The sequence below is a fragment of the Typopeltis vanoorti genome, chromosome 21 (genome assembly GCF_054136105.1).
Source record: "Typopeltis vanoorti isolate ZY-2024b chromosome 21, IOZ_Tvanoo_1.0, whole genome shotgun sequence".
Lineage (NCBI taxonomy): Eukaryota > Metazoa > Arthropoda > Arachnida > Uropygi > Thelyphonidae > Typopeltis > Typopeltis vanoorti.
In genome coordinates, this window is record NC_143569.1 from 71,528,446 (window position 1) to 71,545,208 (window position 16,763).

Consider the following 16,763-nt stretch of genomic DNA (forward strand, 5'->3'; position numbering starts at 1 on the left):
CAAATATCAGGAAATTATTGAGAAGAGCAAAAGGTAACAGTATAGTGGGAATTGTTGTCAGCGTGTTGCCAAAGTATGACAATGATGAGTTGAGACGTAGAGCCAGAATCATGAATGGTCTTGCAGAACTGTGTGAGGAGAAGGGGAAAGTACAGTTTGTGGATATATGGCATGTATTTGAGGGAAGAATGGAATTATACAGACACATAATTCCATAATAGATTGTATTTGAATAACTTTGGAGTTAGTGCACTGGAGAAATTGTTGCTAGATGGAAATCAAGAAAATCAGAAGTAAGAGATAACGTGGAAAGATCAGGAGAGTGGTATTGAAGAGACAGAAGTGTTTGGCAATGGAAACAATAATATTGTGACAGATTAAGAGAGAACGGAAATGCAAGAAGAACAGGGAAACGGAAGAAACCCAGGTGGACAGGGAAACACGGCACAGGGAGTGGATGTTGGATGTAGTAGTTGAATGCATGTATGGAGATTATCAGCAAAGAAATTGAATAGATTGTGATGTGAGTGGGGAAGTTGAGATTGAGCTGAAATGGCTTATGTCTCGAGGCTTGGTAGAAAAATTTAGCCACTGTTTCTCTTGTTGCTCTTTCAAAATTAGAAAAATCAGGAGGATATGAAGCTGTTGTTGAAATTCTGGTAAGTGGTGATAAAGGTGATTTCCAATTTCAAAATTAAAAGAATCAGGAGGATATGAAGCTGTTTCTGAAATTCTGGTAAGTGATGACAAAGGTGATTAGACAAGGGCAGGTGTGATGGGGAAATCACAACCAAGTGGCTTGGGTAGGACTAATTATATAACCAAAAGTGAACTGTCAATTTATTTGCAAATGCCAGAAGTATCAGAAATAAGGGAGATGAAATGGTTTCACTGATTGAATTTCTTTCCCTCCAAAATCAAGGAATAAGTGAAACATAATTGAATGAAGATGATATCCTAACAGGAATAGAAATGGATGGGTACAGTGTTTCTTGTGAGGATAGAAAGGGCAAGAAGGGAGGGGAAAGTGCTGCTGATGATAACAGGGGAAGTATGTTCACAAGACATCCATAACAAGAAAAGTTATGGATGTCTTATGTGACATCCAAACATACATTTTCTAGTTATGGATGATGTCACTAGGCATCGTGATTGTGCAGTTTTCCGTGCCAGTCTGGCAAGTGCTGTCATCCTGTGAGAACTGGTTTGTTGTTCTGGCTGCTTTTTTTGTTAGTGCTTTACAGGCAAGTTTGGTTATTTTGTGATGACTGACTACAAGGAACAGAGTGTGCACAAAATTTTGTTTTCTTTTACGTAAGACTGCAGCTGAAACTATTGCTATGCTTTGACTAGCCTTTAAGGATGTTTTAGGTAAAATGCAGGTCAGCGAGTGGTTTTCCATTTCAAAAATGGGGGCATGTCATTTGAAGACTAACCATGATCTGGCCGACTTTCGACGAGCAGAAATGATGAAAACATCAAAGGTTTTCCAGGCAATGAAGATCATCGAAAGACCATTGAGCAAGTTTCAGAAGAGACGAATTTGTCATGGAGTTTGTGCCAGCAAATTTTAACAGATTTGCAAATGAAACGTGTGCATGCTAAATTTGTGCCTCATTTGCTCACAGAAGATAAAAAAATAAACATGAATGTTTGCCACGATTTGAGGGAGCAAGTTCTTTAATGACCAGAACTGGAAATTCATCATGACCTAAGATGGCACGTCAAGTTGGTTTGTTTTTAGGATGTGAATGGAATTGTACACAAAGAATTTGTTCTTCCTGCACAGACAGTGAACCATCATTTTTATCTCATTGTTTTGAGAAGACTGTTTTAGTGTGCGATGAAAATGGCCAGAAATGTGGAGCAGTGGAGATTGGTTGCTGCATCAATATCCAACAGTTCTTGAGTAAAAACAACTTGGCATTTGTTCTCCACCCTCCCTAATCTCTCTCTCTCTTTCTGTGTGACTTTTTTTTATTCCCACGGATAAAGAAAACTATGAAAGGACAGCGATTCATTGATGTGGATGAAGTGAAAAAAAAGTCACTGGAGGCTATAAACAGTATTCCAGTTGAACTGTTTCAAGCAGTGTAAAAAATGTTGGGACAAGTGCATTGACTCACATGGAGAGTACTTTGAAGGAGACTAGAATATGGTATTATAAACCTTAATACATTAAAATAATAATAATTTTGGTTATTTTTGGGTACCCCCCCCTTATATTCTTAGAGCAGCTGGTATTAGTAATAGTTACGTTCTGGCCAGCTGCTCCAAGAATATATCTTCTGCTAACCTTCAGATGTGTATTTTATGTAAGAAAGAAGAAGAGAAAACATGACAAAAAAATCATCATCAAAGTATTTTTTTTTTTTTTTTTCAAGAAAAATTGTGCACACATTCAGGCTTAACCTGTAAGGCATGTGCAGGGCCATTGAAGTCAATGAAGTGTTCAGTGTGTGGCTCTACTTCTTCACCATCAAGTCCAGGTGAGGGTAAGTGTTCTAGAAGTGAATATCGAAAGACAAGCTGGAAACCCATGGTATTATTTATACCACTTCGACTTGGACTTTCTACACTTAATCCAGTGTACATTCGAGGATTAAAGGTGTGTTTAAAAAATGGTTTCATTATATGTATTATTAAAATGCTTTAATAATATTAGTGGAGAAATGTAATGATTTATGATTATTCAATAAAATTGATGCTAATGTTCTGTGTATAATGCATAATTAAAATACAGAATAGGATCTGTAGAATTGAAATAGCTTAATTTCATTACATAACATGTGAAGTTCATTCTTTCCTTTAGTTACATGGTGATCAGCATTCATTTCAGACAAATTATGGGGACTACAACCATTTTAGAATTAATTACTTTAATTTCTTGATGTTTTGATCTTCATATTAAGGTCATCATCATCTGGAGTACACACACATATATCTATCTATCTACTCTGTACTATAAAATGATAAGCTGAAATTGGAAACGGATGTAGGCTGTAATGTTTTTGTGTAATGCTTTTATGTAACGTTTTGAAACTTAGGGGCTACCCTGAGTGTCAAGTCTTCAAAATTCGAGTCATTGGAATTCAAGGAGAACCGGCCTACCAGTCTGGAACACGGAGGAGTTGGGCGCCATAGTCTTCAGGGGGGGCAGAGCCCCCTAGTATATATATATAGAGAGAGAGACAAGCTATATTACATTTCAAACAGTATGCCAAAGAGAGAATGATCTGATCAATCGTTATTCTACTGGCCTGACCTCTAGTGGGAAAAAAAAGTAAGAGTTAATTAGAAATAGGACTGTAAGCAATCCAGGATCTTAACTCTAATATAACAACTCTCATGTTAAATTAGGATACCACTTTTGCTCTAATAAAACTATTTATATGAATTTGTTCTCTGATGATGTAAATAGAATAGCTTTGATGTAATTCTTTTTTTTTTTTTCACTAGAGGTCAAGCCAGTAGAATAATGGCTGATCAAATCATTGTCTCTGTGGCATACTGTTTGAAATGTAATATACCTTGTCTCTGTGTGTGTGTGTGTGTGTGTGTGTGTGTGTATACTCCAGATAATGACCTTAATATGAAGTTCAAAACATTGGGAAATTAAAGTAATTAATTCTAACATAGTTGTATTCTCCATAATTTGTCTGAAATGAATGTAAAGTTCATCCTTTCTGTAGTGTTTTTTTTTTCAGAAACCCATGAACAACTTTGGTAATTAATAAATAAATCACATAGTTATAAATATGTGTACCAGTAAAGCTTAGTGGAATTCAAAATTCAGAAATTTAATCTACTGTAACAATAATTTTTGGAAGATTGTACAAGTGCCATTTGAAAATAATGTCTCCATTGGGATAGCCCAAAAGAAGGATGTCAATGAAATCAAAAACAAAGGAAGTCTCTATCATATTGTCATACACTGTCTCTTAACATTGTTTCTGCATTATTTAACAAGTTTTTCAATGTCAGCATAATAAAAACTCTTCAGATTGTTTTCAAAATAATTTTCTTTCTGGTTTGTTCATTTTCAAAATGAAGACTGTTGAGATTCTTCAGGTTAGGAAATAGCCAGAAGTCTGATGGAGTTAAGTTTAGGCTGTAGGGAGGATGTTCCACAATGTCAAATCTGATCTCTTCACTACGTGTTAAGGGGAAAGCACATTTGCAACATGGCAATGTGTGCAGACATGCATTGTCATATTGCAAAAGTAGTTACTGTTTCTACACACTATTAATTCCTTGTTTCATCTTTCTTATGGTCTTCACATAGAATTGCACATTTTCACCATACTCTCCTAGTGAATAACACCTTTACTGTTCCATAGAACAATCTGTATATGCATTTTCTAGCAGAAGTTTGAGTGTTGAACTTTTTAGCCCTTGGTAAAGTAGGATGGCACTACCTCACCAAGATTGAATTTTCATTTGTAATGATGGAACCTAGCTTTCAACCCCAGATACAATTTTGTAACTGGGGATGAAAGCTAGGTTCCATTAATTAATTAATTAAAAAAAGCAATTCCTTCCCTTTGATAATGTTGAAGCAATTGACAACAAACTTCAAGTCTTGTGTGTTTCATTTTGCTTGTCAACATCCTGCATACTTTAACTGTATTGTATCCCAATTCTGCAGTGAATTGATTTATGCAAATCCAGTGTTCAGTTTTCCTTGTTAGCACACTTTAGGTTATTTGCCAGTTTTCTGTGATTAACTGGTTATCTTCCTCCATATGAAAATCATAGTTTGTGATTTATGGCTGCTCACACATTATGCTCTGTTATTAATATCAACTCAACCATTGCTATTTCTTTCATGTTCAGTGACATACAGTATTCATTATTCACAATAAAGACCTTGTAATTAGCAGTGAGTTTCATTAGTATTCACATTTTATGCATTAAATTTTAATTACTATGTGCTGTTTTGCATGTTCAACAAATTTGTAAAAGACTTGAGAAACACAATTTCAATCATCCTCTAAACTGTAGAAGGATGAAGGGAGAAAACAAGATTGCATGTGTTTCAGGGCCAATTAATGCTCTGGTTGCTGTGTTTGTGCACAGGCATTATTACTTTCAGAATGCTCTTTGTGAGCCTATCATATATTTAGTAAAACTTGCAGTTAGGTAATCTGAGAACTCTTCTATATAATGATGATATTAATATTTACTTTCCAAATACTTTCATGATTCTACATTGGGATTTAAACCTCACAGTTTCATTGGTTGAAGAGCAGAGATAGCTATTCATCAAGCTAGCAGTTAACAACATTACTTGTATTATATGATCATTTATCATTATCAATTCTTGATATGTATCTTAACATGTTCATTGCCAATCACGCGATATCGCGTGATGTTAGTTCTCACTGGTCGGCCGATCACGCGTTATCGCGGGGACGTCGCTATCAAGTTTTTAAGCAGAATAGCGGCCACAGCGAAACGGCGCGTAATATTTATATTGGCCACTAGGGAAGGGATCGACTTTCGTGGAGTGGGGGATGGCCGCCAGCCATTGTCTATTGTGTATGTTAGCCAGTGCGCACAGTAGCAGCGTTCGGACAAGGCGACGACACGACGATTTTGTTTAGTTATTCGTTGATTTAGCGGGCTTGAAGTTTGGTTTTTATTTATTTTGAGTATTGTTTTTTTTTTTTTTTTTTAGTAAGTTCCCTATAAATGTTGATTTTTGATAATTATTTTTTTGTATTTGTACGTTATTTTTAAAAATTCTATGTGATTATAAAAGACTGATAATTAAAGTTATAATTATTATATTTAAATGTTTTTTATTTGTAAAATATATAACTTATTTGACCGAATTACATATCACGCGATATCGCGTAATAGATATTTAGAGTACATAAATCCTATGTACATAATAATAAAAGCATATAAATAATATATTAACTTATTTTGAGCACAATAAAAACTAAATAAAAAAATAAAAAAAATTTGGCCACCACACGAAATTCCAATTTTCAGCTTGGCAATGAACGTGTTAAGGAGTATAGAAGATTTCATGATAGTACTGCATAAATAAATTTACCACATAAATACTTTCTTGTTAACAATTTTCTTCCAAATGTCTGAGGTAGATCTTCCAGGCTGACCAAAATATATTCCAGAAGAACATGGAATCTGATAGTCTCATTGAAAGTTCTGCAGGGAGGCTTGTCTTTAGCTGTTGAAAGACTAGAGGAAATTTTGTAGACAGAATGAAATGCTATTTGAATATTAAGTGACCTGAGAATTTTAGAGATGCTTTCAGATGTTCCTCACACATAAAGGATAGCTGTATTATTATTATTTTTTTTTCTTGAAAACAATTTCAACAGATCCAGTGGGCCACATTGTTTATCTCACTAATAGGAAATAATATTCCTCACCTCATCTGTTGTTCTTTTTTTTTTTTTTTTAAACGTGGACTCAAGTAATTGACCATTGTTTTGCCGCACTGTTTATTTCTGTAATGTGTGCGCATCTAACTGTATCCCATTCTTCTCACACTTTCATTCCTTCCATGCATCTTCTTTAGCTTCATTCCCACTCAAGTCGGGTTGCTGCACTGTATCAACCTCCTCACAATTCTGTCCAAGGCCATTTTCTCCTTTACTCCGAGGTCTTGGAGGTCCATCTTCAAACTGTCCAGCTATATCACAAGATGTATCAGTGAAGGATGTGACTGTTTTCCCACCAGTTAGTGACAGTGATCATGCTGTGCTAACCTGGAAAGTTGGTACGCTGAATATCCCTACCATCTTAAATCATTTTCTGTATCATTAATATACAGGTTAAAGAAAAGTGGTCCTAGTACAGAACCCTGAGGCAATTAGTCGTCCTGATTCTACTAGATTCACTCTACCATATTCTATTCTCTGATGATTCAACTTTTGCTTTCCATGTGGTATTCTGTCAATTGCCTTTGCAAAGTCCAGCAGTGTCATAGTGTAGCCATTTCCCTTATCTAATTTTGCTCTCACTTTATTTTGAAATGTGAATAAATTATTAAGGCAGGACCCAACTCTTATGACTGCATAACATAGAGTATTGTATTGCTATATGAAAGGGTTGTTAGAAGAGGCAAGAGTGAGAAAGTGAAAATAGTAAGTATATTACCTCAATATGACAAAAATGAATTAAGAAGAATGGCAAATAATTCGATGCATAGGCTGTGTGTGTAGAAGGAATGGTTGTGAATTTTTGGATGTGTGGAGTGTGAGTTTGAGGGAAGATTAGATTTGTATAAGAGGGAGCCTACACCTGAATGCGTTTGGTATCAGCAGTCTTGAAAAACTAATACCTGGTATGAGACCTAACACAGAGAGTTAAGGAAACTAAATTATAATGGGAGGAATGGTGAGAATATGAGTGTAAGAATGACAATGTTATATAATTGTGTTAATGACGGGAATGGGCATTATCATGGGAATGATTATGAGAAGAGAATAATTTGATTTTGTATTCGTCCGGTTCGGACCCATCAAACTCATCAAAGATGTCTACATATGTAAGGCACTAGAGAAGAATAGAGATCTGCAAGTTGTCCAATTGTGTCATGCAGACTGTAGACAAGAGTATACAAAAGAACATGCAGATAGATTATTATTTCTATACATGAATGTGAGGAGCATCAGAAACAAAGGGGGTAGAGTTTGTTGCCTTGGTCAGTATGTTGGGACCTCAGGTTGTAGATATTAGTGAGACCTGGCTATCAGAATCAGACATGCTAACTGGTATCGAGTGTAAAAGATGCACTATTTTTAGGAAGGATAGGAGAGAAGGCGGTGTGGTTCTAGTGATATCGGATGACTTGTATCCAGTTAATATTGAGACCTATGATTGTAGTACTGTTAACAGTATTTCATTTGGCAGTGAAGTTGAAGCCATTGATGTGATGTGGAATCTAACAAGATCAATTACATAGTGGGGTGTTGTTACAGAGCTGGTGGATCGGTTGCTAGTGATGAAGAAATGCATCACCAAATGATTGGTGTGAAAAGAGTAATCATAATGGGAGACTTTATCCAAATATTGATTGGGTAGCAGTAAAATCTCATGAGAAGAATGAAACTGAATTTATTGATCTGTTGCAAGACAACTTCCTCAGGTAGCATGTGACAGAAAGAAGTCAAAGAGTGTTAGATTTGATTATAGTATCATAGGATGTTTCAGTTAGAGACAACTATTCTGCCTCTGGTTGGTGACAGTGATCATGTGGTATTAACTTGTGAAGTGACTAAGTTTATGAATGTTCCATTCAGAAAAGGTTACATGCTAAACTACAAATCAGGAAATTATGACCAGCAGAGTGGTTTCAGTTACTGGATAGGAAGAATATTGACAGTGAATGGGAAGCATCTGAGCCTCTGTAGCTCAGTCAGTATTGATGAAGCCCTTTGGTTGGAAAGACCTGGTTCGATTCCTGTGACATGAGGAACCTTTATCTGGTCTCTTTCAACTAAAGGTGAGTTAGCCGGTCTCATATGGAGGTAGGGGAGTTTTTTCACCTGGAAACTCAGGTTTTTTGTCCCCCAGAACAGGCACACCGGCCCCTTGAACACACGTGCACATGGATTACAGTCATGAATACGTCCCAACCATATGCCAGTCCCAAGCACAGATAAAATTTTGGGAGTTGGGGAAAGCAATCATGAACTACCCTGTAAAAGTCTCACCAGGAATACTTTGTGGGCAACACTTACAAAGTCTCCTATTGTCAGAAATGACTGAAAGGTAAAACCATGGAAGCATCTAAAAAAATACTTAAACGATGCAATATCAGAATGTGTCCTTAGAGAGAATAAATAGGATAAGAGTCAAATGGATGTGTAATCTTATTAAGCAAGAGATTCATAAGAAACAGATGATGTGTAAGGAAGTGTGCATAAGAATGATGTCCATTATGAAAATTATAAATAGCAGGTTAGAATAGTCACAACTATTCTAGCCCAACTGTTATACAGAAAGCTAAGTCTGAGTATGAAAGAAACTTACTTTGCAAGCTAAAGACAACCCGCAAGAATTCTGTCGATATGCTGCAAGTAAAATTATTACTATTATTATTATTATTACTATTACGTGACACCTCCAGGGAGTCCAAAGACTCATCAAGGCAACTACCTTCATCATCTACACCATGCCATCTACCACTGACCACCACCATCAGTATCTTTACAAACATCCATGCCCATGGCAGGATTCGAACCTGCAGCCTTTTGACTGGAGAGCAGATATGCTAACCACTCGGCCAACCAGGCTGGTGAGAAAGAATGAATATGAAAGAATAACTCTTCTGAATGCAGATGGTGGGAGGGTGACAGATGCAGAATCGGTTGTTTTGTCCATTTTGCTTAAAGCTATCAACCTGGTGTATGCAACATTGAGTTCACTACAGCCTCTTCACTGGATGAAAAAACCGAGGTGTATCAACAGGAAGTATTAAAGCTGTGGCACACTGTGAATAACAATTCATCAATAGGGACTGATGGGATATCAGCATGGATGCATAAAAGAGTCTTCAGCTGAACCGGCTATTCCTTTGACAAGGATATATAATTTGAGTCTCAGAACATATGGGAAGATTCTGCAGGAATGGAAAGAATGTATGGTAATCCCATTGCACAAGGTGATGGAAAGACTGATTTATCCAATTATCAACAAATCAGTATCTCAGGAGTGGTGGTGAAGATTTTGGAAAAATTGGTTAGAGCTCACATTCAGAAATGGGTTGACAGTGAATCTCTACTTTACAATGAACAGCATGGGTCTAAGGGAAGGTCATGTTTTAGCAACTTGCTCACATTCAATAATAATGTTACCATTGAACTAGACAAGGGGAATGGATACGGCATGATACTTTTCGATTTTGTTAAGGCTTTTGACAGACTATAGCATGGAAGATTGTTGCATAAATTAGAGAATATGGGTTTGGATTATAAAATATTAGCATCGATAAGAGGATAGCATAGCTGACTGACAGATATCAAAATAGTGGTATGTGGGGAAATGCGAGTCTGCAAGATTTATAGTAACTAGAGGTGTACCACAAGAATCAGTCTTTGGTCCACTGTTATTCAATCTGTACATTATACTTGATATTGGAACGTATTTGATAAGTGACATACAGCTATTTGTTGCTGATGATGATGATGCATAGATAGGTAGGGTGATCAGGAATGACTAATATGCAGTACTTGCAGAATGATTTGAATAGGCTGGAATTGTGGACATGGTAAAATGGATGTCAGTTCATTATCACTAAATGCAAAGTCATGCACTTTGACATGATTAGATATCTAATGTCGTATTACATTGGTGGAATTATGCTAGAAGAAACTATTCATGCTGGAGATCTTGGAGTGTTAGTAGATAGCAAGTTGAAGTTCAGGAACCATGTAGCAAAGATTGCAGATACAACACAAAAGATAATTGCAATGCTGAAATGAATTTTTACATGTAATGATACAGATGTCATTTTGCCTCTTTACAGGGCCTTGATAAGACCTCACTTGGACTATTGTGCACAGGTCTTGTTTCCTGGTTTCCATTATGATTCTGATGCAGTGTAGAGAGTGCAAGGAAGAACATCAGGATTGTGGAATACTATTATGAAGACACATTGAGAATTTGTAGACTGCAGACATCAGCAAACAGGAGAAAGAGAGATGATATGATTGAGACTTCTGAACTTCTGAAAGGGTCATACAGAATTTCCGTTGATGGAATTTTTCATTTTATGGAGGGTGGGTAAAAGACAAGAAGGCATCCCAGGAATCTGAAACTGAATGCCACTAAGAAGGATGTGAAAGCTAAATTTTTCTCTCATAGGGTGGTGCATGGTTGGAATGGATTGCCATTGGATGTTTTGTGTGAATGCAAGAATAAGTATAATAGCTGGTGCGTGTAGTATGTGGCCTTCCTTGATGAGTTTCTGACTTTCTGGAGATCTCTCTTAATAATAATTATAATATACCTAGTTCTGGATTTTACCTATAACCAACTTTTCCAATCCTTGAATCACCACTCATGTGATATTAATTTGTCTGTAATTTTCTTCTTCTGTCTCGGAGCCACTTTTATGTAATAGAACTATCTTAATCTCTTTCCCCACTCCCTTGGAACATTGCCAGTTCTCTTGAACCTTCATATAGCACATGAGCCAACATGCGCACACTGTTAGGAAGGTAGGTAAGTAGGGGAACACAGAGAGAGAGAAAGTGTTAGAGGAGAGTGAGTGAGGGATGCATGTGTACAATCGAGGAACAGGGTGGTAAAAGGTGTAATGTATGGCTCAATGATCTGTGGTGTGCAAGATAGGATGTGCGAGGAGTGTTTGCCTGGAGGAACAATAGAAAGTGTGGCTGGCAATTAAGAGGGGTGCAAGGGGTGGATGAGATGATTGTGATTGTAGGAATGAATGACTTGAGAGGTAATGTAAATTGGGCAGCGAGAGATATGAGATTCTTGCTTGAGGTAGTACGAAAGAAGACACAGAGAGGAAAGATAGTGTGTGTGTTGCGTGTATATAATTTATCAAAAAAATCATAATTTTTTATGAATATTAATGAATACTATTATGAATGTTATCATCATGAATATTAATATTATGAATACAAGAACTCATTTGCTTTACAAGGGATCACAGAATTAATATGACAGTATTCTAGTGTTAAAAAATTCAAAGTTTCCATTACTAGTTGATCTGAGCATCTGTATCCTTGCACTGAGCATATGCCATCATTATTTATTATAGTAATAAATTGTAGACATCAAAAAAGGGATATTAGATGGATAATGAGACTGAAACAGACTAATATGGTCTATATCCATAATTAGCATTATGATGGTGATGATGAGTAAAAAATTATTTAATATTAAAATTCTAATTAAAACTATCATCTCTTCACTAACATGAATGATGTGATCCAAATAATGCTTTTTTTTTTTTAATTAAATATCTCAGAAGCTGTTAAAAATACTTCAGTATGCTTTTCAAAAAATTTCTTCTCATCTTTAATTTCTATAAAAAAAAATAAATAAATAAATAAAATTGAGTCTCAAATTACAGACAAAATCTGTGATTGCATCAGAATTTTTAGATTTCTTGAGGAACAATTGTCTCTGGCAGCATGTAGTGGAGGGAACACGAGGATCAAGAGTTCTGGATTTGGTCATAGCATCAAAGGAGATCTGACTGCGACTAAGATGGCAGACTTGCTTCCCAAATGATGTATTTTATTTTTGTTAGGTTTCTTAAGTCCTTGTTCCTTATTCTATCTAGTCTGGATATCCATCTAGTCTGGATACTCCAAGTAAACTCCTCGCCATTACTCTTTGGCAAACTTGGAGCATTTTTGTCTGTGTAGTTATTAGTGCCCAATTCTGGGAACCATAAGTCAAAGTTGGCAGGACAATCATATCTAATAATTTTCTTTTTAGAAATATGGAGGTCCACTTTCATCCAATGCTTCATTCCCCAGTAGATCTTCTAAGCAATGTCAATTTTGCACTGGATTTGTAGTCTCTACAAATATGTAGGAGCTTGCTGTAGTAAGAGTCAACTGTATTACAAAATCACATTTGATATACATTTGGTTTCTTTCAAATTTTCTAAGCAGCATTTATAACATATCTAAAGTACTCAAAAAATGGTTTCCATTCACGAAACCATTTTTTGAGTACTTTAGATATGTTATAAATGCTGCTTAGAAAATTTGAAAGAAACCAAATGTATATCAAATGTGATTTTGTAATACAGTTGACTCTTACTACAGCAAGCTCCTACATATTTGTAGAGACTACAAATCCAGTGCAAAATTGACATTGCTTAGAAGATCTACTGGGGAATGAAGCATTGGATGAAAGTGGACCTCCATATTTCTAAAAAGAAAATTATTAGATATGATTGTCCTGCCAACTTTGACTTATGGTTCCCAGAATTGGGCACTAATAACTACACAGACAAAAATGCTCCAAGTTTGCCAAAGAGTAATGGCGAGGAGTTTACTTGGAGTATCCAGACTAGATAGAATAAGGAACAAGGACTTAAGAAACCTAACAAAAATAAAATACATCATTTGGGAAGCAAGTCTGCCATCTCAGTCGCAGTCAGATCTCCTTTGATGCTATGACCAAATCCAGAACTCTCGATCCTCGTGTTCCCTCCACTACATGCTGCCGGAGACAATTGTTCCTCAAGAAATCTAAAAATTCAGTTCCCTTATTATTACATGCTCTCTCCTCTCAGTTTATATCACTATAGTTGAAGTCCTAATGATCGCCTGCTTTGCACTTGCCAAACTAATTTGCTGATAAAACTAATGTAAAACTTTAGATAAAACTAATAAACATTTCCTACTCATCACCAGCTATATCCCCTTGTCTGTAGCAACATGACACTAAATATCTTGTTCAATAAACATCCATCTCATACCATATACTCTCAAAGCCATTAGTGTTATTTTTACTGAGATTCTCCACCCTCAGAGCACACAGTTCATCTCTTATCATGAATAATACTCCTTATCCTGTCAAAATATGCTGTACCCTTTGATTTCTATTCCTGTTAGAACACCTTCCTCAGTTAACCAAATTTAATTGATACTGACAGTCTTTGGAGAGACTGAATCAGTCAATGCTACATTACCTTTCAGTCCTTTATTTCCTTTATTCCTAATGCTGCTAGCATTTGTGTACAGAAAAACCAGTGTATTGCCAGCCAGCCTTATAGACATTATTACTCCCCTCATACTCTGCTTGGCTCTGTAATAGAGTGTATACCCTCTTATTTCTCAAGCCACTGTCCCCACATGAGGCCATCCCTGCAAGATTTAACCTGTGCAATTCTAGTTTCCCTGTCCCTGCACACCCACTCGTCCAGAAAACAATAAATGCCTGTACCCTTCTGCATTCAAATGTAATCTGTCTTTTACATATAGCTCCCTTCTATCCTCAAACATACTCCATGCATCCACATATTCCAAACCCCTTTTCCTGCACATTCTTGCTATCATCTCATTCGTCATCACTGCTCTGCTCCACTTTATCATACAGGACAACACTCTCACTATCTTTCCTCTGACACATTTTTGCTGCACTTCATCTAACAAATCTCATGCTACATGATCACGCTTCCTCTCAGGTCATTCATCCCCACCGTTACTATCATCTCCTTCAAACTTTCACTCTTCTTCACTGCCATTGCTACACTCTCTATCATTCCAACAGGCAAGCACTCCTCTGGCACTTTACTCTGCACACCCAATCATCGATTCATTCATCCTTCTTTCACTTGGCATTCCTGACTTACAGCTTGCAATCTCTCTCCTTTCTTTCCCACTCTCCCTCTCACCTCTCTTATCTCTTGCTTCCACACTCTCTCTCATCTTTCTGCAGTGTCTTCTCTTCCATTCTCTCACCTTCCTCTCTCCCTTGACAATAGAAATTAAATTGAAACTTGTCGAGATTCTGGTCTGTAGTTTGATTCCTGTATTTAACCTGTTATTAGCTTGAAGTTTTATCACTGTGTATGATTCTCAGCTAGAAAATTAGAATAGAATGATGAAGGAAATAGCTCTACAGGTGTTTTTACATATAAGAATTTTTTTCAGGTTATTATATTTTACATACAGTAGATTCTGGTTAATTGGTCCACAGTTAATTGGGGCAGCCATATTTTTGGGACAAGTCTAGAAGAACATGAACAAAATGAGAATATAGCAAGAATTTTTGTTTATTTGGGATACAATACTATTTATTTAGGAGCCAGTAACTTCCACTACGTGAAGTGTTAAAAAAATTACATGATCTTGCTTAAAAAATTTAGTGTTGATGACATCTACAATGCTGATTGTATTTTGTCTTATGTACATACACCTTTTAAACTCTTTACATGCAACTTCGTGTAATTGGAGCAGCTACTTGATTGGGCCAAATTATGTTATTACCAGTGTGGCCTAATTAATGGGAATCCACTGTATTATCTTTCATATCTGTTCAGCAGTTCATTTGTTTCTATTTTCAGGCATCCTTTATGCTTAAACAGACATTAGGTGTAATAGGAGGAAAGCCAAATCATGCCTTATATTTTATTGGAGTTGTTGGTAAGTCCACAATATTTCAGCAGCTATTAGAAAGCATGAACAATCTAGTAACTAACAGAAACTAAAACAAGTAGAATTATTACATGATGTATTTAAATAATTTGACTGGATATTTGTTTATAAATGCTTAGTGTACTCTGTGTAAGACTAGGGAATATTTGTAAATACAGTGTGTGTGTGTGGATATGAATAGCTTTGTCAAGGATGTAATGAATCTTTATAAGGAGATCTCAGTTGGAAATGAATTAACTGATCTTATACACAAGTAACCAGAGTTTTTCTTCCCAGAAACCCAAGTTCTTATCCTTGCAAAACAACAAACCAGAGAGCACATATAATTTACCTAATACTCACTTCATAGTCTTAGTTGCTTTGGTGGATTCTAACTAACCCTAACCAAAAATCTGTCAGGATGTTTAGATATCCACAGAATTCTGTCAGTATAACCATGTCATGTTGACTGCTAGTCTTGGATAGCATTTCTGTATAGATAGCATACTGTCAACAAATCTGTGAGTTTGAATCCTACTCTCGGCATGGCTGCTTGTCTTCTTCAGGTGACAGATATTTTTCATCACCTGGTGATACTGCCATATTTGAAGATGTAAGAGTAGCTTGAAAAGTACTTGTTTATCTTTTGAGGGCGGTTCCCAAGACTGTGTAACCTTTATCCTGCCCACGACATTAAAAATCTATAAGACAGCATAGATATTATCATATTCAAGGGGATAATAATAAAATTGTCATTTCATCAAGGAAACCTGCTGCTTAGCTCGCTATAACTTTAAACTTTCCTGTAAATGTTTTGATTTTCGTTCTTACAGTTGGACATTATCTTTAATTTATGAACTGATCTTTCAAAGTGTAAACTCTGTTTTACCAGCACATTCTCAAACATAAATAAACATGAATATTCGTTTACTGATAGATTTATAAGCAAGTCACATAGGTCAGTGATGCAGAATGTATAGCCTCTTCCACTCATCACCCTACCTACTCAAGATGCAGCCTGTTTCTACCAGAGGGACTCTGGCACTATCATTGAGCAAACCCATTGTTAAAGGATACCATCTAAATCTACTAGATGGTAGATAAACTTAATTGTCACCTAGTGAAAGCCATCACCTTGTTACAGGTGATGGCTAGGGGAAAAAAAGGCTACAAAGGTACCATAGTACAAGGTGGCCATGCTGTGTTGGGTTTCCAGAGCCGGGATTCCAGCTTCTGTTTTCCTCCCCCCTTTCCTCAAACCTTCTGACATGCATTGTGAATGATGCCCTACAAGGGCATATCAAACTTGCCGTGGCAAACCAGAGCCTGCCCATCTTCAAGCGTACAGCAGTAAAGCAGTTATACAGGATGCCATACAGATAATATATATATAGGACCAAACCTGGTGGTAACCCATTTAGGTGGTTCCCAATTAGTTGGTGCATAATCCTGTTGCCATCTATGCTACCTGATCATGTAGTTGTAAGCAGGGGCCACTGTTGAGGTCACATTATGACATTCCCCATACACATAGAAAGCATGGAGATGATGCTTTTTATGTGTATGGGGAACATGTCTAAGAGTCTCTCCTGCTCATTTTCTCTTCACAGTATTACAGTGGTGAAAATTAAAAAAACTCCCCAAAAAAGAAAA

General features: G+C 36.4%; 1 protein-coding gene across 1 annotated transcript in view; it reads left to right on the forward strand.

The window, feature by feature from the left end:
- Nucleotides 1-16,763, forward strand: part of LOC150094962 (cysteine protease ATG4B-like) — a 215,536-nt gene that overhangs the window by 124,693 nt on the left and 74,080 nt on the right. Inside the window, exons 8-9 of the mRNA XM_090410953.1 lie at nt 2,385-2,608; nt 15,041-15,119. Coding sequence (XP_090267079.1) covers nt 2,385-2,608; nt 15,041-15,119 — 303 coding nt within the window. The remainder of the gene's footprint in view (nt 1-2,384; nt 2,609-15,040; nt 15,120-16,763) is intronic.